Source organism: Rosa chinensis, chromosome 1 (genome assembly GCF_002994745.2).
Source record: "Rosa chinensis cultivar Old Blush chromosome 1, RchiOBHm-V2, whole genome shotgun sequence".
Lineage (NCBI taxonomy): Eukaryota > Viridiplantae > Streptophyta > Magnoliopsida > Rosales > Rosaceae > Rosa > Rosa chinensis.
Window position 1 is genome coordinate 58,053,859 of NC_037088.1, and position 21,452 is coordinate 58,075,310.

General features: G+C 39.1%; 2 protein-coding genes across 11 annotated transcripts in view; one reads left to right on the top strand and one right to left on the bottom strand.

Moving 5' to 3' along the window:
* The first annotated feature begins 362 nt into the window (after positions 1–362).
* The window catches only part of LOC112182776 (putative disease resistance protein RGA3), a 28,826-nt gene continuing 7,736 nt past the window's right edge, over positions 363–21,452 (top strand). Inside the window, exons 1-9 of one of the 10 annotated variants that reach the window (XM_040509367.1) lie at positions 363–3,331; positions 3,509–3,575; positions 3,723–3,811; positions 4,081–4,147; positions 4,245–4,409; positions 4,848–5,071; positions 5,168–5,280; positions 5,499–5,637; positions 5,730–6,075. In XM_040509367.1, coding sequence (XP_040365301.1) covers positions 488–3,307 — 2,820 coding nt within the window. In that variant the 5' untranslated portion in view covers positions 363–487 and the 3' untranslated portion in view covers positions 3,308–3,331; positions 3,509–3,575; positions 3,723–3,811; ... (4 more) ...; positions 5,499–5,637; positions 5,730–6,075. Of the gene's footprint in view, positions 3,369–3,508; positions 3,576–3,722; positions 3,812–4,080; positions 4,410–4,847; positions 5,079–5,167; positions 5,281–5,498; positions 5,638–5,729; positions 6,076–21,452 lie in introns of those variants that run through there. The other 9 variants (XM_040509352.1, XM_040509343.1, XM_040509364.1 and 6 more) reach the window with 9 other exon arrangements.
* LOC112170710 lies at positions 7,964–10,738 on the bottom strand. Its single transcript, XM_024308032.1, has 2 exons — positions 10,501–10,738; positions 7,964–8,499 (listed from the first exon to the last, which is right to left on the bottom strand). Exons 1-2 carry the CDS (start codon positions 10,736–10,738, stop codon positions 7,964–7,966), a joined length of 774 nt encoding a protein of 257 aa, XP_024163800.1.

A 21,452-nucleotide genomic window follows, 5' to 3' on the forward strand; every position in this document is an offset into this window, starting at 1 on the left:
TAGATTAAATTGTAGTGGAGACTGGAGATCGAGCGTCCCCATTGTCTTTATGCTTGTCCTCTGACATAATCAGTTGAGATTCTCTTGTCCATTTTTTGTTTGGGTTTGATCTGTTGAGAATGTGAAAAATATAACTCCCACATTAGAAAAATATAACATTTCTTATGGAGTTATAAGGGTTTGAGTCACTTTATTTATTGTCAATTAATTTTAGATGTGAACTTCATATTACTTTATATAAAATTGAATATGCTATCGCCTATACCTATACATGTCATGCCATAATCTACAATAGAAAATGAGTGTTGATTTCCAACTACTCTTCCACGCAAGTGAAGCTAACAATGCCGTGACAAGTTAGGATACTGATTGCTAAAAAAAGTCGTCGCCACACATAAAGTTGGGATAGCACGCCATTTCTATAGTTGCTACTCCGTATTTCTCCTCTTTTCCACTTTCGTTCCCGATCTGACCTTCAAGTAAGAACATGGCTGAAGCACTTGTTAACGTTCTCCTTGAGCGTTTGGCTACGGTCGCCCTTGACAAGGTTCGAGGAGAGTTCAAATTGGTCTCTGGGGTTGAGGAAGAAGTCAACAGCCTCTCCCGCAATCTGGAAGCTATTCAAGCTGTGCTGGAGGATGCAGAGCAGAGGCAAGTGACGGAGGCAACCGTGAGACGTTGGCTGAGTGAACTGACTGAAGTTTCTTACGAGATAGATGACGTTTTGGATGAGTGGGTCACTCAAGTTCGAAAGAGACAGATGGAGAAAGAAGAAAAACATGCTCTTGCTATTGCTAAGAAGGTACGTTCCTCTGCCTCCTCTTTCGTTTCTGGTAGCAAGGTCAGGCGGTTTATTCATCGTCGCGAAATGGCTGGGAGGATTAAAGAGCTAAATGAAAGATTAGCTTTGATTGATAAGGAAAAACAAAGTTTTAATTTTCAAAACACCACAAGAGACCCTGAACTACTTGTGCGGCAAAAAACTACTTCTCTTCCCAATGTTAAAACATTTGGTCGAGATAATGAAAAAAACCTCATAGTTAGCAAGCTGCTAAGTGAGAGTAGTGAAGGAAATGAGTCTCCTCTTATCATTCCTATTGTAGGGATGGGAGGAATGGGGAAAACAACTCTTGCTCAACTTGTTTACAATGATGAAAATGTGAAATCTTATTTTGACAAGAGAATATGGGTTTGTGTCTCGGACCCTTTTGAAGAGATCAAGATTGCTCAAGCTATCATTGAATGTCTAGATAGAGATAATACCTCAAAAAATTCAAATCAGTTGCAAATTCTTGTGGAATGCATATATGAATTGCTTGAGGGTAAAAAATTTATCCTTGTCTTAGACGATGTGTGGAGCCCAAAACTTACTCAATGGGAAGAATTGATTAAATCTTTATGTAATGGTGCTATTGGCAGTAGAGTATTGGTGACCACTCGAAAGAAGGAGGTTGCTACTTTAATGAAAGCAACTACTCAATTGATCCTTTTGGAGGAGTTGGCTCAAACATTTTGTTTGTCATTGTTCTATTACAATGCAGACATGAATGAGAGTAGTGTGTCTAAAGAGTTACAAGATATTGGGTTAGAGATTGTGAAAAGGTGCAATGGGTTGCCTCTTGCTGCAAAGACATTAGGAAGCCTCATGCGCAATAAGAAAAAGATTCATGAATGGCAAGCTATTTTAAGAAGTAAGACATGGGAGTTGAAAGAGATTCAACAAGATGTTTTTCGACCACTATTACTAAGTTATCATGATTTGACTCCCGCAACCAAACGTTGTCTTTTGTACTGTGTTATATTTCCCAAAAATTATGTATATAATAAAAATAATTTGATTGAGTTGTGGATGTCACAAGATTATCTGGATGCCAAAGGAAGTAAAGAAAAGATAACTATTGGTCAAAATCATTTTGATGACTTAGTAATGCGGTCATTCTTTCAAGATGTTGTGGTAGATGCTAAGAATGAAAACATAACGTGCAAAATTCATGATATTGTACATGACTTTCTACAATATTTGACCAACAAGAATGAATGTTTGATTCAAGATTTTGAGTTGGGTGCTAGTGAAAGAACGGAGGTGCCAAATGATAAAGTTCATCATTTGACCTTATTGCATGCAACCGAGAGTGATTCTTTGGTATCTTTTCTCCTTAGTTATAAAAAGTTACGTACCTTGACAGCTATAGATTCATCCAATAATTCCACTAACCCAATATTTGAGTTGACAGTACAATTGAAATGCCTTAGGACAGTAATCTTGCATCCTAGGAACAATGGTCTTGTAGAAATTCCCGAAATGATAGGTGAATTGATACATTTGAGGTATCTTGATTTATCTGGTAATGAAAAGTTAAAAGAATTGCCCAGCGCCATGGGTAGCTTATACAACTTGCAAACCTTGCGACTTGTTGGTTGTGACAGTCTCCGAAAAGTAGATGTGCGAAGGCTGATTAACTTGAGGCATCTTTATGTTGATGGCTGTGGTTCCCTAAGCATAATACAAGGAATTGAGAAATTAACAGATCTGCAAAGGCTAGATAGGTTTCGTGTCGGAGATTGTGATGAAGAAAACAAGTTCGAAGATCTGAAAGACTTAAACCAGCTTCAAGGGGGTCTTACTATTGAGACTAAGGGAAATCCAAATATGGCGGAGAAAGCAATTATGGTGAATAAGGCTCACCTCCTGCAATTGAAACTAGACTTCCAATTGAGTTATTATGCAGAGCGGCAAAGAGAAATTATGAATGGCTTAGAGCTGCATCCACGTTTGGAATCTTTATCGATCTCTTATTATGAAGGCGGCGCCTTCTCCCGTTGGTTGTTGTCTTTACACAGCTTGAGAGTCCTCACCCTCAAGGAGTGCAACAATTGTCGGTCTTTGCCTCCTTTAGGGAAAATGGCGTCTCTTGAATCATTGCATATTGAGAGACTCGATGGAGTTGAGAAGGTAGGAGCTAAGTTTTTGGGAATAGATGGGCAAACCTCGTCCTCCATTTTCATATCTTTCCCGAAGCTGAAAAAACTCACCATCGAAGACATGCTGTTATGGAAAGTGTGGGAAGGAGTGGAGGGTTGGAGGCGGGAAGAGGAGAATTCTGAGAATAATAATATTACAATTATGCCATGCCTCTCTCAGTTGACAATTTCTTTGTGCTGGAACATAAAAGCACTGCCAGACTTCCTGTGGAAGACACCACTACAGAAATTGCACATCAAGGCATCTCCAATCCTCCAAGAACTTTACAGAAGAAGAAAAAAAAGGGCCGAGATTTCTCACATCCCAAACATCAAATTAGGATGAATTGGTGGTGACTTGCATTGCCAGGTAACCTACAGCTTCCTCGCGCCTTGTGATTGAAAATGTATGTTTACTTAAACATTTCATAGTCATTGTTGCTTCATAATTTTTTGGATATTCCATATAATGATGGATTTCCTTGCTTCATTAATTTTATTGGATATTTCAGCTCATGCTTAATTAATTTTATTGGACATTTCATAGCACTGCCGGACTATGAGCCATCATAGAAGATTGTTCAACTTGGGATTGTTTCTTTGGTTCTACCTAGGTTGTGCCTGTATCTTTTCTGCTGAATTTAACTTATATCTTCATATATTGTTAATAATGATCTGCTTCCTCTGACGCAAGCTGTGTAAAATTTATTATTTTCTTTTTATTCAGGTTACTAAGTCCTCTGATTTTGTATCTAATGTAGAAGAAAATCATACCAAGATACATGTAGAGCTAATATATATCGGATTTAGAATCGCCTTGGAGTTGAAAGCCTGATCGAATTTTACATTAGTAAGCTAATATACCTCTATATCATAACTGGTGCCTTGCGGCATGGATGTAGTGGAACTGCTGTTACTTGTGACCTAAGTTGCAACTTCATGCAGCTGTATTTTCTGAGAAATGTCTACTCTCTTTTTATTTGTATTCAATTACTAGAGAGCATTTGTTTTGTCTATGTATTATTGACTTTGAACATTGTTCTGTTAGATTATGAGTAGCGCACTAAATCGAGCATCAGAGATTGCTTTTAACTTTTATTGGTTGTTTGGTTGACCTAGGTGGAGGATGGGAATAATGATCTGCCAATATTTGATTGTAATCCCAGCTCGATCAACTTCCAAACAGGTCTCACTTCCCCATTAATGTGACAGAGTGATAGGCTAAACATCGAATCACCAACATCTGTGAACCTACCTTAGAGATCGATTCTCTACTTATGCAGAGAGGATAAGCACTACATCTTCCTTCATCAACAGAATCTTCCTTGTAATTTGTCCGCCAAACAAAGACAGCACGAGCTGAAATGTGTGAATAACTGTTGACTGGCTTGTTGTCGAAGACAGATACATTAACTGTCACGGAACCAGTTACTATTCCAGGAATGAAGGTACGAATAACAAATATATTCATTACATTGATCTTGCACCTTCTGGATCGAACTTTGTCACACTGAAAAATGTCTTCTTAATAGTGTGTCATTTTAATTGAAAAAAGAATAATGACGGACGGCAGGGAAACTTCATGGAACTGTTGATTACTTTCAGAAGTCTTGACAGGAAGATATGAAGAATCTTCATATAGAACTTTTAAGACAACTTCATATGCAAGATGATATGCATCTGCTATACATAATTACTAGTCAGCATTTAGACATAATAAGTACTTATACATTACATTATTCATCAGCCTGTTAAAAGTTTATTGGCAAATGTCAAAAACTGTTATTGTACATGAATCGATTGTCCTATTCAGACTGCACTTTTAGGAGATGCTCTTGCACAATTCCATCCTTATGACCTACTTCCTTCTGTGACTTCTTCAACAGACCTTTCTCTATCTAGGGCAGTATTTGTTTCATCAAGCACACCATGTATCTACTGCAGAGGATACGCCACATCGAGGTCATTTGCTGCTTTGGACTGCATACAACCATTATGATGCATTGCATGAGATGATTTTCTTAAAAGATTAATATCAAGTCTATCATTGGAGGTCACAAACAGCACCAGGCAGAGACATGTTCTTGAAGCAGGATCGAAGATCTTCCTGGTTAATTGTGATATTCTCTTTCCTCTGATGCTTGAACTCGACTCCTTATTAAGTACACCCACATCCTGACATTCTTGGTCTGATCATGACTTGCAGATCAAAGAAGGATAGTTTTCTTTCCATTCGTCCAGTAGGAGGTTCCCTTTTGTAGAGATTATCAAAGTTAAATGCTCACTGGCACAGAATCTGGGTTTCTTCCAGTAATAAAGGTGCGAAGAACAAATGTATTCATTATATTGCATAAAAATAAGTTCTTTTGAATAATTAATTGTTGTAGTGCTATTGAATCACAAGAGTGTTGTCTTACATGATTTCACTTCTTGTGCTGTGATTCTAGTTGAGAAAGAGTGATGGAATTCACTAGGAATCTATCACAGATATTTATTATGCCATCTTTGTTTTGCAATGACATTAATAATTTTTACAGGGAGGAACCTCACATCTCCAAGATGCCCCTCAACACGATGCACAACTAGGAAATTCCTTTGCATTTCAGATTTTTCAACAATGGTGGAGATATGAGGAACCTTAGTATAGAAATTTCAAGACAATTTCATCTGCTAGAGGTATGCTCATCTGCTATTTCTCTTGCTGCTTCCTCCTCATTTTTTTTCGTTTTTGGTTATTTCCTCATTCATTTTTTGGAATCATGTCAAAGGTGATGCTGATAGTTCTGGAAAACCTGGCAAAGCTGATGAAAAACCTTAAATCTCTCCGGAAAGAAGACCAGCAGCTCCAGCATTAGCGTTAATAAGTTTTCTGGTTTGGGATCTGAGTGTTATTTAATTTTTACAATCACAAGAACTATAGCTATCATCTGCCATCTTTTGTTTTTTTTTCTCTACTTCAGTAGGGGTGTGTGGTACTCTTTTCCCCTTCGTCCGGGATTTTTGTCCCACTGGGTTTTAACCGGACAAGGTTTTAATGAGGCCACTCATTAGCACTCATTTACATGTGGAATTGTGTTTTCAAGTGTTAATGAAATCCTTTTAATCAAATACGAAGAACTGTCTTTTTATGCAAGCTCGCATTCGATCTCTCTTTTCAGGTGCCTACGGTATCATTATACTATTTATTCTACTTATAAATGAGTTCTGCCACTTGTTGATCTCGTTTTCACTCATCTCATTATAGTATGTGGAAGCCTTGACGGTACTTATGAGGTTATTAATCATAATGTGGAAGCCATTACAACAGTAATACAAGTCATTTTATTCATTTCCATAGATTAATAATTTCTTACCTGATCTGATTTGTCCATATCCATAATTCCCTGGCATTTTCCGGGAATTTTTCCCCTTGTCATCTCCTTTCTTTTCTGGTGTATGGTACAGGTCAGGTACTCAAAAAACAGTATTAAAAGAGCAGAGTCGACCCTTCTTTCTCTCCATTAATTCATTTAAAAGATTTTGCATTCCAAAAGCACAAAATAAAAGGTTTTTTTTTTTTCTGTCCATGAAAGATCTTAAGCAGATTTTTTTTTTTAATCAAATAAGGGGAATTCATTCATACGAAGCTGCTGAAGAAAATGTTACAATTATAATGAACAATATAATTAGGAGTCACTGATGGATTTACTCATAATGCTAGACTATTGGACCTGATCCTATATTCCTAATGTCTGGAAGGATAATAAAGAAGTAACGTACTCGCCAGTACACCCGTTGGCGGACCCAATTAAGGACAACCGGGGGCTTATATACCCACTGACTCTTTGCTATAACTCCTATAAGCATAATTATACTAGCACATATAGATGATCCATCATATATATAGATGCCCCCACAGCCCAACGTTTTCAACTCTAAAATGAAGAGATATGCCCTATACACCATGAGACTCGAAAAAAGGTCGTGCCCACCATGGAGACTCTAAATTTGAAAATGTCTCTGTCAGTAGAATAGCGTCGGCAATGACTTTGAATCCGTGAAGGATGTACATGTGCTCGACTCAACTCTGCCTACTGCTGAGTGAATACGTTTTAGAGGAACTCAAACATCACTCATCAGCGGTGTTTTTATATTGAAGCTTACTAAAATGATTACCGAGATTGACAGGAACTTATCACCGAGGAAACATAAGAGCATCTCCAATGGAGTATGCAAAATGCTTGTGTCAAATTCAAATTTGAAGGCTAATGTGTTAATTGTTATTTTTGACAAATTTCCACTCCAGTGGATATGTTAAATTTGAACATTATTTTAATATTTTTCAGAATATTTTATAACAAAAAAAAAAAAAGAGCTATTCTCTTTCTACTTCTCTTCTTTTCTCTCTTCTTGTTCGTGGTTCAGTTGTCTTCAATCTTGTTCAGAACTGTTTTTCTTGTTGTTCTTGGAAAACCAAAAAATTAGGAAGAGGATGTTGTTGGAATTGTGGATCTGTTGCGAATTTTATGGACTATCTGCTTATTTATTGTTCAGTAATTCAGATTTGGGGGCTAGAGTTGGAATTGGAGATCTTCAAGTTCTTCACTCATCGTAGACTCATAGTCATCTATTCTGTTCATCTAAAGGCAGAAGCCAAATCAACACATGCTATGACTATTCCACATATATGAGGGATTTCGTTTTGTGGGAATTGAGACTTGGGTTTAGTTCATTGTGCTTGATCTCAATTGGGTGGGAGGTTTTTAGCTCAGTTTTTTGATAGAGTCAACTTGGCAGGGAAGAAGAAAATAACAAGGAAAGCTTAATTAAACTGCATAATTCATTTCTATCCAAAGCTGGTAGCAAATACAGAATATAAAGGAGCAAGGTCAGAGTGTATTCTGGAACAGTAAATACAACTGACTACTCTCTAATACAAACCAAGTGGTCAACAAAATAGAGAGAATGAACAGAAAAAGGGGAGAACCTAACAAGTCCCTCCCCCTTGAGATGTGGGCTGTCCTCAGGCACAAAAGGAAGGAAAACGTTGCTTGATGGTATGAGCTTCCTCCCAAGTGGCATCCTCAGCAGGAAGACCAGCCCATTGGACAAGCCAGTGTGTGACATTCCTCTTCTTTTTGCGCACTATAGCCATGTCGAGGATCCGGTCCGGATGCCATAACAATTCCCCTTGATCATCAAAGTCTGGCAATGAAGTAGTGAGTGGCGTGCCATCACCTATACGCTTTTTGAGGAGCGAGACATGAAAGATTGGATGAATGCGGCAGGGAGCTGGCAGGTCAAGTGTGTATGCTACCTTACCAATCCGACTCTTGATCAAGAAAGGACTGTAATATCGAGGAGAGAGCTTGTGGTAGGGTCGCTTAACTAGGGAACGCTGACGATATGGTTGTAACTTGAGAAAAACCCAATCACCAACATTGAATTCCCTTTCTGTCCTGTGAAGATCAGCCTGGGTCTTCATCCTATTTTGGGCAGCCACCATGTGATCCTTGAGTAGTTGGAGCAGGACATTACGATCTTGAAGAGCATGGTCCGCTGCTTGTACCGAAGTAGAACCAGGTACATACTGATAGGAGCATTTTAATGCGACGTTTTAACTGCATTTCCCTACATTTCTTACGTTATTTCCTTATTAAAATCCTGTTTAGGAAAGTTTCCATTCTTTGATTGGGAAAGTTCCTATTTGTAGAAAGTTTATATTTTTGTAGTTTCTATTTATCATTTTTAGTAAGTTGCCATTTTTCATTTTAGGAAAGTTTCTATTTTTCTTATTAGTTTCTATTTTTAGGACCTCCAAGCAAGTGGAAAATCTTGAGGAGGAAAATCAAAGTTGCAAGCAAGTGGAAAATCTTGAGGAGGAAAATCAAAGTTGCAACCAAGTGGAAAATCTTGAGGAGGAAAATCAATTCAAGTTGAACAAGTGATAAACAAGTGGGAAGATATTTTTTACAAATTTGTCTAACATATCTAGCCCTTCATTTATGTTCATCTCCACCCTCCATTCATCATTTTTTGGGCTATAAATACACTTCTCCTCTCACTCTCAAAATACCAATTCCTTCATCCATTTCATCTCCTTGTCTCTCCATTTCCTTTCCATTTTCCCACACGAATTCCTTCATCCATCTCATCTTCTTTGTCTCTCCATTTCCTTTCCATTTTCCTTTTCCATTCTCTAGTTCTTAGTTTTGCATTTTCAAGTAAAGAGAAGAAGAAGAAGCCGTGAGGACATAGCCTCCATCATCCACCTTGAAGACTTGCTTCCAAGATTCAAGATTCCAACGTTCAAGCTCTCCATCTCCATCTCCCCTCACGGTGTAATTCATTCTTTTTCCTTGTAATGATCTTTTGTTTTCCTTGTTTGAATTCATATGAACTTGTTTCTAGTTAACAATAATGTTTAGAGTAAAGTTTAAACCCAACTTCTATGTTTAAATAAAGTTTTCGAATTCCATAATTGTGATTCTAAGTTGCTTATGTGAGTTTGTTCGATTAAATTTGCTTTACAGAAAACTTTTATATGTTTATCTTATTTAGGTCGACACTTATAGGATTTGCATGTAATTGGTGCTAGGTTTAAGAACATGAAATCGACTTTTCATTTTGTGTAACTTGAATCAAAAGTAGTAAAGGTTCTGGACAAGAATCGAATTTAATTGAAGAGGATTGCAATTAGGTGGACTTTTCCATAACTAAGTTGTACACTTGAGTTGATAGCCTTTCTCTATGTCTAATGCGTTGAACATGTCATGATTGACTAGCTTTCTAGGGCTTGATTGCATGTTTGATAGGATTAATCTAGGTGCTTTCGCTTAGGTTAATTAGCATTGAAAAGTAAAATATGGGAAATCATTTGCTTTCGAATGTTTCACATGATCAACTCCTCTCTCATGACTTGGAAGAACAATTATAGGGTTTGAATCGAATTTGATTACATGGAATTGATTTTGATCTTTGTTCCTTGCGTTCCACCCTTGTATATATGTTTTTACATTTTCTTTATTTTATTTATCTTAATTTTCAATTCTATAATTCTTAAACCCCCCTTTTTATTTTGTTACTTGTATATATTTCTATTCTTTATTTTATTTTTGTAAATAATACTTTATTATTTTAATTCTTTATTTGTTTATACAATTGTATATATTTATATTCTTTATTTTATTTTTGTAAATAATACTTTTCTTTATTTGTTTCACAATTACAAGTGTACCCTCAATCCCCGGATAGAACGATCCCTATTTGCTTATACTACTAACGATATTTCAGGGTTAAATTATGCGCTTGCTTTCAGGCACATCACATACATGGAAATAGAGGGAGGTGGTGTGCCATATACCACTTGAAATGGTGTCATGCGAATGGTGGAATGGTAAGTAGAGTTATACCACCATTCGGCCTAGTGGATTAAGTCAGACCATGATGCCGGTTTGTCAAGCACAAAACATCGCAGATAATGTTCCAAAGAGCGGTTAACCACCTCCGTTTGTCCATCCGATTGAGGATGATAAGCGGAGCTATGGCAGAGATTAGTACCTTGCAGTTTGAAGAATGCCGTCCAGAAATGGCTGAGGAATACTGGGTCACGGTCACTGAAAATGGACTTTGGCATGCCATGGAGGCGGAATACCTCCTTCATAAACACTTCAGCAATATGAGTGGCAGTGTAGGGATGGGAAATGGGAATGAAGTGACCATACTTGGAGAGTCTATCTACCACAACCAAGATAGCATTTTTTCCATCCGAAGGGGGCAATCCATCCATAAAATCCATCGAAATATCGAACCAGATATTGTCCGGGATCAGAAGTGGCTGAAGCAATCTCGGCGGTCGAATAGTCTCAGAAGTCTACCTTTGACATTGGTCACAGTCAGCAATGAAGGATTTGAGATCCTTGCGCATTCTCGGCCACGCAAAATTGCGAGAGAGGCGTAAATAGGAATGCAAGTACCCGGAGTGACCAGCTTGCAATGAAGAATGGAATTCGTGGAGTACCCTTGTACGCCAATCAGAAGAGGCCGGAACAAAGACTCTAACTTTATACATCAGACGATTGTTGACCCAACTAAAACCCTTCTTGGATTCAATGCCCTGTTGTAAATTAGCAATAATGGACTGAGCTTTAGGGTCCTTTAGACAAACCTGATCGATTTGATGAAGGGAGTCGAACACCGGAGTCGATAGTGCCTGAAGGGTGCACATTTCGTGTTTGCGGGACAGCAAATCTGGTACCTTGTTCATGGAGCCCGGACGGTATTTGATGGTGTAGTTGTAACCCATCAATTTAGCAAGCCATTTTTGCTGCGAAGGAGTAGATATCCGTTGATTAGGCATGTGCTTGAGGATTTGATGATCGGTAAGGATGGTGAACTGATTGCCCAGAAGATATGGCCTCCATTTTTCCACGGCATCAAGGATTGCAAGCATCTCCTTGTCGTAAACCGAAAGCAGTTGGTTGCGAGGAGATAAGGGCTTGCTGAGGAAGGCGATTGGATGCCGGTGCTGAGAGAGAACTGCGCCGATACCTATACCACAGGTGTCGGTCTCCACCATGAAGGGTTGGGTGAAATCCGGCAATTGCAATACTGGGGCTGAGGTGAGGGCGACTTTCAGCTCCATGAAAGCTTGCTCGGCTGCTGGGTTCCATTGGAAGCCGTCAATTTTGAGGAGTTCGGTGAGAGGCTTTGCCTTGATGCCATAGTGTAGTATAAAACGACGGTAGTAGCCAGTGAGTCCGAGAAAGCCACGTAAGGCTTTGGTGTTTGTGGGTTTGGGCCAGTCAACTATAGCTTGAATCTTTGTTATGTCCACTGATACACCTGCAGCAGATATGACATGGCCCAAGTAATCTACCTTGTCTTGACCAAATGAGCACTTGGACAATTTGACGTGTAAGTGATTGGCCCACAATATCTTGAACACCTCTTCAAGATGAAGAATTTGTGAAGTTAAGTCACGGCTATAGACCAAGATGTCATCGAAGAATACCAAAACACTCTTTCGTAACAATGGTTTGAACACTTGGTTCATTAGAGCTTGAAAGGTGGAAGGAGCATTGGTGAGGCCAAAGGGCATGACGACGAATTCAAAATGGCCTTCATGGGTCCTAAAAGCCGTTTTGGCAATATCTTCTTCATTCATGTGAATTTGATGATATCCCGATCGCAAGTCCAATTTGGAAAAATAAGTGGCACCATGAAGTTCATCCAATAACTCATCCACAACCGGGATGGGAAAGCGATCCTTGACCGTTGCTTCATTCAAAGAGCGGTAGTCAACGCAAAAACGCCATGTACCCTCCTTTTTCTTCACTAATAGGACGAGTGATGAAAACGGGCTACAACTAGGACAGATCAACCCTTGAGATAACATATCTGCAACTTGAGCCTTTAACTCGGCTTTTTGGGAGTGTGGGTATCGATAGGGCCTTACATTGACGAGACTTGTATTGGGTAGCAGTGGAATTTTGTGATCAATGGGCCTTGGAGGTGGTAAGTCGACTGGTGGAGCAAAAATGGGTTGATATGTGGACAAAAGGGTTTGAATGAGTGGGTGGTGGACTACGGGTTGTGTGGTTATTGGGCTAGGGGGATTGGGCTAAAGGAGCCCACTGATCAGTTGTAAGTAAAGCCAATAAGTCGGGTTGACCAGGAGGATGGGTGCGATTGGTTTTCCCTTTGAGAATGTGATATCGGCCATCAGTGAAAAAGGCCATGATCTTCTCCTAGAACTGCCACCCGATCAAGCCAAGAGTATTAAGCCATGGTGCTCCCAACACCATGTCGCATCCTGCTACCGGAAGAAGGAGGAAAGGGCTGGTGAAAGAATATCCTTGAATCCAGACAGTGACATTCGGGGCTGTGCCTGATGGAGAGAGAGACTCGCTGGAGGCCGAAGTGAATTGGAGTCCGGTCGGTGCTTCGGTGGAAAGACCCAAAGACTAAGCCATTTGGGGACTTAAGAAATTTGAAGCTGCACCGCAATCTATGAATACCGTAATAGGTACAGTGTTAATGGTACCTTCAATTTTCATGACTTCTCCAACAGTGCTTGTGGTAATGGCATGTAATGGGTATGGTTCTTCTGTGAGTGGTTGTGGGTCCTCTAAGATGGGGTTGCAGTCATGGAACTCGGGGGTGTCCGAGGTCTCATCATTGGGAGTGGGTGGGGAAGCTTCGAGGATGGCTAAGAATGGGCGTTTACAAATGTGGGTGGGGGTGTATTGTTCATCACAGTTGAAGCACAGTCCCTTGGACCTGCGTTCACGTTGTTCTGATGTTGTCAGAATGCGAGTGGGGCGGTGGTTAGTGTTTCGGATTGGTTGAGGGTTTTGTGGTGGAGTGGTTTGTGTGTGGTTGGTTGGTGGGGATCGGAGTTGTTGTGGGGATGGTAAGGGAGTGAAAGAGTGGTGGAGTATGGCTGAACACTGTGGAATCGAGATGGCTGTGACCAATTGCTTGGGCGTGAAACCTGGTTTGTGCGGAATTCAGTGTAGGAGTGGTTGTCTGACACTTTGGCCTCATAACACCTTGCTAGGCGTTTTGCCTCCGTCACGGTGGTAGGATTAAGAGCGACGAAGTCATGCCGGACTGCGGGTTTCAGACCGCCCAAGAAGATGGGGAGGAGGTGGTCATCTGTCCATTCTGGTGCGCGACAGGCTAATTTAGTGAAAGCTGTGATGAAGGCATCGACTGTGGAGGTTTGTTGCAGGTGAGAGAGCGCTGTCTTGAAGTCGTAATTCGAGCCCGCATCGAAATGAGCAAGGAAGGCTGGTACGAATTGCTCCCAAGTGATACATGGATTTCGTTGTTCAAACGAAGTCATCCATACACATGCGTCGGTTCCGAAGTGTAAAGCTGCAATAGAGACCTGTTCCGATGGTGGAATCCTATGAGTTCTCAAATATCGCTCTGCTAGAGCAATCCATCATACGGGGTCTTCGCCGTTAAAGCGAAGTAAGTCAATTTTTGGTGGTCTGAAGAATGGGGGTTCAAGGTACGGTTGATGGATTTGATATCTGGGAAAGGTGTTGGTGGTCGAAAATGGAACATGGAATTCGGGTAAAGTCATATGGGTTTGGGTTGTGGGGTTGTTGGAGTTTGGAAGAAGTGTGTGATGAGGGAAGGAAGTAATAGTGGAGTAATTCAGAGGTTCAGACGAGTAGGTTGGAGGTGTGTGTGGGGAAGAGCCTGGATGTGTAGCGAATTGGGTAGTGAGGGAAGGAAAAGTAGTACCTTCGATGGCTGGTGGTGGTATAGACCCAAAAGTGATGGGTGGCAAATTGGCCGGTGTGAGGGGTGGTGGTGGAATAGTAAACGATGGAGGTGGTGATGGTGTGGATGGGACTGTGGAGTGTATGGGTTGATGTTGTCTGGTGAGAGCTTGCACTATGGTGCTTTGTAAAGCTGCCATTTGTACGGTGATATGATTTTGGAAAGCTGTATGAGTGTGGTTCATGGAATCTATGGATTGATGGAACTCTTCCTGAAGAAGAGCTAGTGAATGATGAAATTCCGCTCTTTGTAAAGGTTCAGATGCATCAGTTGGTGGATAAGAGGAAGATGCGAGGTTTGTGAATGGTGGCGGAGAGGGTGGTGGTTGGACAAAGGTGGTGGAGATTGGGGTGGAGGAGGGAGCAGAAGCTTGCACGGTCCGAGCCATGCTCTGATACCAGTTGATAGAGTCAACTTGGCAGGGAAGAAGAAAATAACAAGGAAAGCTTAATTAAACTGCATAATTCATTTCTATCCAAAGCTGGTAGCAAATACAGAATATAAAGGAGCAAGGTCAGAGTGTATTCTGGAACAGTAAATACAACTGACTACTCTCTAATACAAACCAAGTGGTCAACAAAATAGAGAGAATGAACAGAAAAAGGGGAGAATCTAACATTTTTCTAGACTTGAGTTCTGGGTTTGGAGATGGGATATGATAAATCATTCCATTTGCTAGGGCATTAATATTCCAGTTCAATTGATGGAGATCGATCACCATCTATTGCCTGAGAAGATGCAACACCAGAAAAAGAAAGAGAGAACCTCTGTTTGGGGGGGGGGGGGGGTGAGAAAGAGAGAGAGAGAGTAGGAAGAAAGAGAAATAATGATAAAAAAAAAAAAAAAGACTGGTTGAGTTTGGTCTGTCAAATTTGACAGAAAATTTCAGAATTGTTATCCACGTGGATTTGACTTGTGGGTTGGAAAAGATGTCATCAGTCATTTTTTACCGTTCTATTGTCCACCTGGCAAATGACCACTCCATTGGAGATGGTCTAAAAGCAAACACAAGGAAAAGACGGGGAAAAAAAAAACAGGAGGTGCTTCCACCAGGCCCAATCCCATGACCAGGCCTCAAGGTGCAACCCAAGTCCAATGCCAAACTGATGCCCAGGCCCAATCCTCAAATCTTCCTCCACTGTTACCCTTTGCGCTTTCACAGCTCCCATAGAAGGCTAGAACGTTGCATTCAGTGCGTGTCTCTCTGGGGAAACTGCCCTCCCTTGAATCATTGTTATAAGGAAATTTGGTGTGGGAAAGGTAGAGGTTGAGATATCGAGAACAGATGATGATGATGAAGATCAAAAAGCATTTCCGAAATTGAAACAACTGACTTTCGATATCATATGGTGGTGGAATGAGTGGGAAGGAAGGAGTATGTACTAGCAGAGGATTGCTCTGAGAATGCTATTACAATAATGCCATGCTATTGGGTAATGTTTGGATCCATCAGCAAAATAACCAAGGATGATGATGAACTTATTTCCAGTTGTACATAGACCTGTAAATGGACTGGATTTGGATCGGATAAATCTAAATCCAAATCCGTTTACTTAAACAAAAAATTCGATCCAAACCCGCTCCGTTAACCCGCGGATCATTGATAGCTCGATCCAAATCCGTATCCGCCGGATTAACGGATACCCGATCCGCTAATCTGACCCGTTTATAATTTCAAATATTTTAAAATTTTAAATAGTATTATTAAATTTATATCATGATACCTCATAAGATATTAATCTATATTATTATTAAGAGAAGATGCTTTGTTATTATTATTAAGAGAACATGCTTTGTTAGTCAAAATAAAGAATTTTGAGAGAAATGACCCTAAAAGATTTAAATTCTATAAAAATTAATTAAATCACAAGGGTCATTATGACAATTACAAATTGTATTTTTATAAACAAAATAAATCTCACAACCCACTCTTCTCTCTCACCAATTTCTCTATGCAATAACTGTTTTCTTCCATTATCTTTTCTTTTTTATTTTCTAAAGAAAAAAAAAATACATTTACATGTGTGGAGGAAAGCTGGTAAAATATTAAAACAACATGGAAAGTATCACCAAAAGTAGAATTACATTATCAAAATTCTTAATGCTTATTAGAATCTTGAGTGATGGACTGCCCCTTAGATTTCTGCAAAAAAATTTGTATTAGAAATTATTCATATTTTATATTTAAAAATAATAATAATATATTAATAAATAATAATATTTTATTATTATAAAAACGGGCCGGATTATTGACGGATCGGATCGACCTAAATCCGTATTTGATCCGTTAAATAAACGGGTTAACGGATTCGGATCAACGGATCAATTTTTTTTATCCTAACTAGTCCAATAGTCACGGTTTTGGAGCGGGTCCGGATCAAAATCCGATCCATTTACAGGTCTAGTTGTACATAAGGATGCGTGCTCTACGTATAACCAAAAGCGAGGTTCTTTCTTAATGATTCTTCATGACTGTCCACGATACAGACTGAGGCAATTGAATCCTTGTAACCAGATTAAGTTCAAGGACGGCGATTCCCCTGAAACCATTGAAGGTATTTTCAATTGAATCCTTGCTCTTCATCATGTTATATAGGTTTAAATGAATATGGATTTCACATTTTGGGGTTGTGTACTTGTGTTCTATTGAGTACTAGATTATTTAACCTGTGAAAAGTGAGATCTACAAGTCATGATTTACAGAGCAGGTAATCTGTGATGCCCCGGAAATTTGTATTTATTTTTCAGAATTTAAATTGTGGTTATTTGACTATTTCGTGGCTCGTGGATGGAGCAAAAGTGTTTCGGGAGAATAATTATTTGAAGAATATGGTTTTAGGGGGGTTGCCAAATGTTGACTTTTTATTCGTTGGGATTTTCCAAAAACTTCCTTCACGAAAGTTGTAGAGCGCGTCGATACGAGTTCGTGGACATGTGGAATGCATCAATCGGAGTTCGTATGAGGAAGTTATGGCCATTGAAAGAAGTTTCCATTTTAGTATAAATAGAGGTTTTCCGGAAATATTTTCATAATTTCCATTTCCATTTCCGGAAGGCCCTTTTTCTCTCTCTTCTCTCTCGGTCGACACCTTTAGTATCAAAGTTTTTCGACTGACCCGACCCGAACCTGGCCGACCCGACCCGGCTTTTCCGACGAATTCCTGCGATGAAACTTTCCAGATCGGTTCGTCGTTGCCATCTGGTTGTCTCTGTGGTGTTCTCTAGCAACGATCCTCCTCCACGGCAGCACTGAAAGTCGACAAAGTTAGGTGATTTCGGACCCTACCGGAAATCCTAGCTCCGGCGACGGCACGGCTGCAAGCTTCCATCTTTGGGTTCGTGGGAGCCTCCTTGATCGATCCTTGGTGTTTGTTTGGATCGATTTACGTGAAAATAGGTTCAACTCAGATTGAGCAAAAATTTAAAGCTTGTGAGGTAGTTTTCGATCATTTATGCTTGTTTTCTGACTTCGAGCTAGTTATGGAAATTCACAAGCATGCTTAGATGAAACTTTTTGGTGTTGGGAGTTTTGGGAAATATTGAGTTTTGGCCGGCGGAGGTGCGCCACCGCCTATAGAGGCGTTCCGGCCATGTAAGGGATTGTTTCTGGTATTATATATGTTCTACTCGTTGATACGAGCGTTTCGATATATAAATGCAAATTTTGGAGTTTGTATGAATTTGTTATGATTTTTACCGTTTCATACCGGTTGATTTATTCGATCCGTGAGGATCCGAGCATTCGATCGACTTGTGGTTTGGACATATCGATCGTAGAAGTATTCCGGAGACATTGGGTGGTCTCGGATGTGGTTTCGCCTCGATTGGCGTCACTTTGGGGATTTTAGTTCAAAACAGGGGTTTCAGACATTTTTTATTTGTGAATCGTTACTGATTTGAGATCATTGGTGATTAGGTGCTTCTAAAAGGTGAATTGGACAAGTTGTTGGTGAGAGTGTTAGTTCAATTCTATATAGAAGACGCAGCGGGAGTTTCGAGGTGAGTAATCTCACGAAGTTCATTCACAAACGGGCTTACCTTTATCGTTTTGAGAGTTATTGATTTAACTGCAAACTATAGTTGGTATTAGTAGGCATTCCTGAGTTGATGACTACATATATATATATATATATATTTACGTGAAATATATATATATATATATATATATTGGTGGTTTGTGGATTTATGAAAACAATATGCATGGAATGATGCTTTTTATTGTTTTGGGTTGTGGTTTTTGGAAAACAAATTATTGTGGAAATGATTGATTTCGATTTGTTTTGAAAAGCGTTGAGATTTGGGTATGAAAACAATATGCATGAATTGATGCTCTTTATTGTTTTGGGTTATGGCTTTTCGGAAAATAATGATTATGGAAATGTTGATTTCGATTATTTTCAAAAGCGTTGAGATTTGTGTAACATTTTGGGTCCAGTGTGACTCCTTTAATGTTTTGCTTCAAGGGACTGTGCAGAATGAAGGTCTATGACCTTGAGCAGAATATCAGGTGATCACGTCTTTGGCCGGACGAGTGGTTACGTTTTCGGTTAGAGCTCTAATCTGTCTGCCATATAGGTAATTCATGGGGTAACGGGAACTGGTTATTGATAACTCATGACATTACGTGGTTTTTAAGGTAACAAGGTGCAAGTTGTTTTCCTTATTAACGATTTGATAGAAATCAAGGTGTGAGTTGCTTTCTATGGTACGATTATGGTATATTTGATAGAATTCAAGGTGTGAGTTGTTTTCTATGTTTTATTGATAGAAATCAAGGTGTGAGTTGCTTTCTATGGTACTATTATGGTACATTTGATAGAATTCAAGGTGTGAGTTGTTTTCTATGTTTTATTGATATAAATCAATGTGTGAGTTGCTTTCTATGGTACGATTATGGTACATTTGATAGAATTCAAGGTGTGAGTTGTTTTCTATGTTTCGTTTTAAAAGAAATCAAGGTGTGAGTTGCTTTCTTTTATTTCGATTTGAAAGGAAATTAAAGTGTGAGTTGTTCTCCTTTATTTCGTGTTTTTAAGGATCAAAGCGTGATTTGGCTTCTTGATTGAAACATGCGGGGTTTATCCCGTGGTTTTTGTGTGAGTTGTTTTGAGTTACTCATACGGGCTTGCAAAAGCTTACCTGGTTTGTTGTGTGACAACTCGGTGCACTATTCAGACTGTGTAAGGGTTAATCCTACAGGTCAGGGTAATCGTGGCTGAAGCTGAGGTAGCTTGTTGGCAGCAGAACGGGTAGGAAGCAATTTTGATTGGCTTTGCCATTGTTATGACTTCCGCTATGTAGTAAACTCTGAGGAGCAATTACTTTTTATTTTGTTGTTGACAATTTAATTCGTAAGCTTATGTAATATATGACTTTGTGGAGCGGTCAATATTGACATAGTGGGTTCAGGGCATCAATATGTACTTGAGTTAAAATGAAAAAAAGTTTCTAGGTATTTTGTATTGATGGCTGAACGTTCACGCATGTGTAATTATGAGATTATATATTGATTTTTATTTGTGTTAAAAATCAGGGGCGTGACATAATCTACACCATAATTCCTGGACTCTACTACCAATTCCATGAATCCTCTTTCATCAATCACCAAGTTGATCAAGTTATATTACGAAAACCATACACTACTCAATACAACATTCAAAGCATTGAATCAAACCTTTTCTAATTACCAAACGTAGCTGTGCTGTTATGATTAGTAGTGTACCACTATTTGGTTCTACGTACCCAACCTTCAATATGTAGAAAGGAAATATATATATATATATATATATATATATATATATATATATACACCATGGATTATGAATCATATATCACAAATATGTACAAGTAAACACCAAATCAAGCTGCTGAAAGTTACCAGACTGCAGATATTTGAGGAAATAGCTTCTATTACGAATCAAACTCAATCAAGCAAATTACAAATCAACCTCAAACATTCTTTGGTTAAATTTTACATATACTACGAAATCAAGCTGCGCATCATTTAGCCCAACCTTCAACCTTCAATATGTAGAAAGCAAATATATATATATATATATATATATCATGGATTATGAATCATATATCACAAATATGTACAAGTAAACACCAAATCAAGCTGCTGAAAGTTACTAGACTGCAGATATTTGAGCAAATAGCTTCTATTACGAATCAAACTCAATCAAGCAAATTACAAATCAACCTCAAACATTCTTTGGTTAAATTTTACATATACTACGAAATCAAGCTGCGCATCATTTAGCCCAACCTTCAGTATCACTATGAACAATCAAATTAGGAGATGAACAATCAAATTAAGAGAAGAAAGAGAGACCACCTTCACCAAATCTCAAATCAACTCTAGCCCAGCCTCTGCGATTCGTAGAGAACACGAGTTAAGAGAGAGCGAGCTCCGCCGGTGTTGAAATCGAGCCGTGGCGTTTCAGAAGCGAGAGAGGAAGAGATTTCAAATAACTAGGGTATCCTAGTTATTTGAAATCGGCCCCTTCTGTTAAATGAAATCAGCCCACTGATTTCATCAAATCTAAATCCCTAATGAAAAATTTGTGTCAAACGAGCTTATTTGTATTTGGGCCTCCGAAATCCAAATCCTCAAGTCCAAATCACCCTATCCAAACGGGCCCTTAATTCATTTCATATTTAGCTCCTCATTTCAATCAATCATACTCTAAATTATGCCTATTGACATGACCAAAGTGCCAAAACCAATTAGGCAATCTTTTCCCTTTATCCCCACAAAGATCGATGCTTAAGATCGTCTTCTCTTTTGTTTCCAGTGTATGATTCATCTCACTCGGAGGATGTATTGAAAAAGTAGAGACCTCTTTTTCTCTCTTCAATAATTCATTTTGGTCCATGACAGAGCAAAATCAACATCAAATCTAATCCAGCACAGAAACGATGATGCCACAAAGGGCCAACTACCAGTCTGCATGACAACAAATTTTCTCACCACTATGTGGAAGCCGAAAGCAACATGGTCTTTAGTCTTTACTAGGATCTTCCTTTCGATAGATACAAGATGCGAAATGTTCAAAAGTGAAAGTTATATAAAAAGAAAATACTTCAGTACATTAATGTACCGATACATCAAGTAGACTAGATTCAATACAGATGTAGACTAGCTCGGTACAAGGGTAGACTAACTCCATACATGTCTACCCATGTACTGAGCTAGTCTACCTCTGTATTGA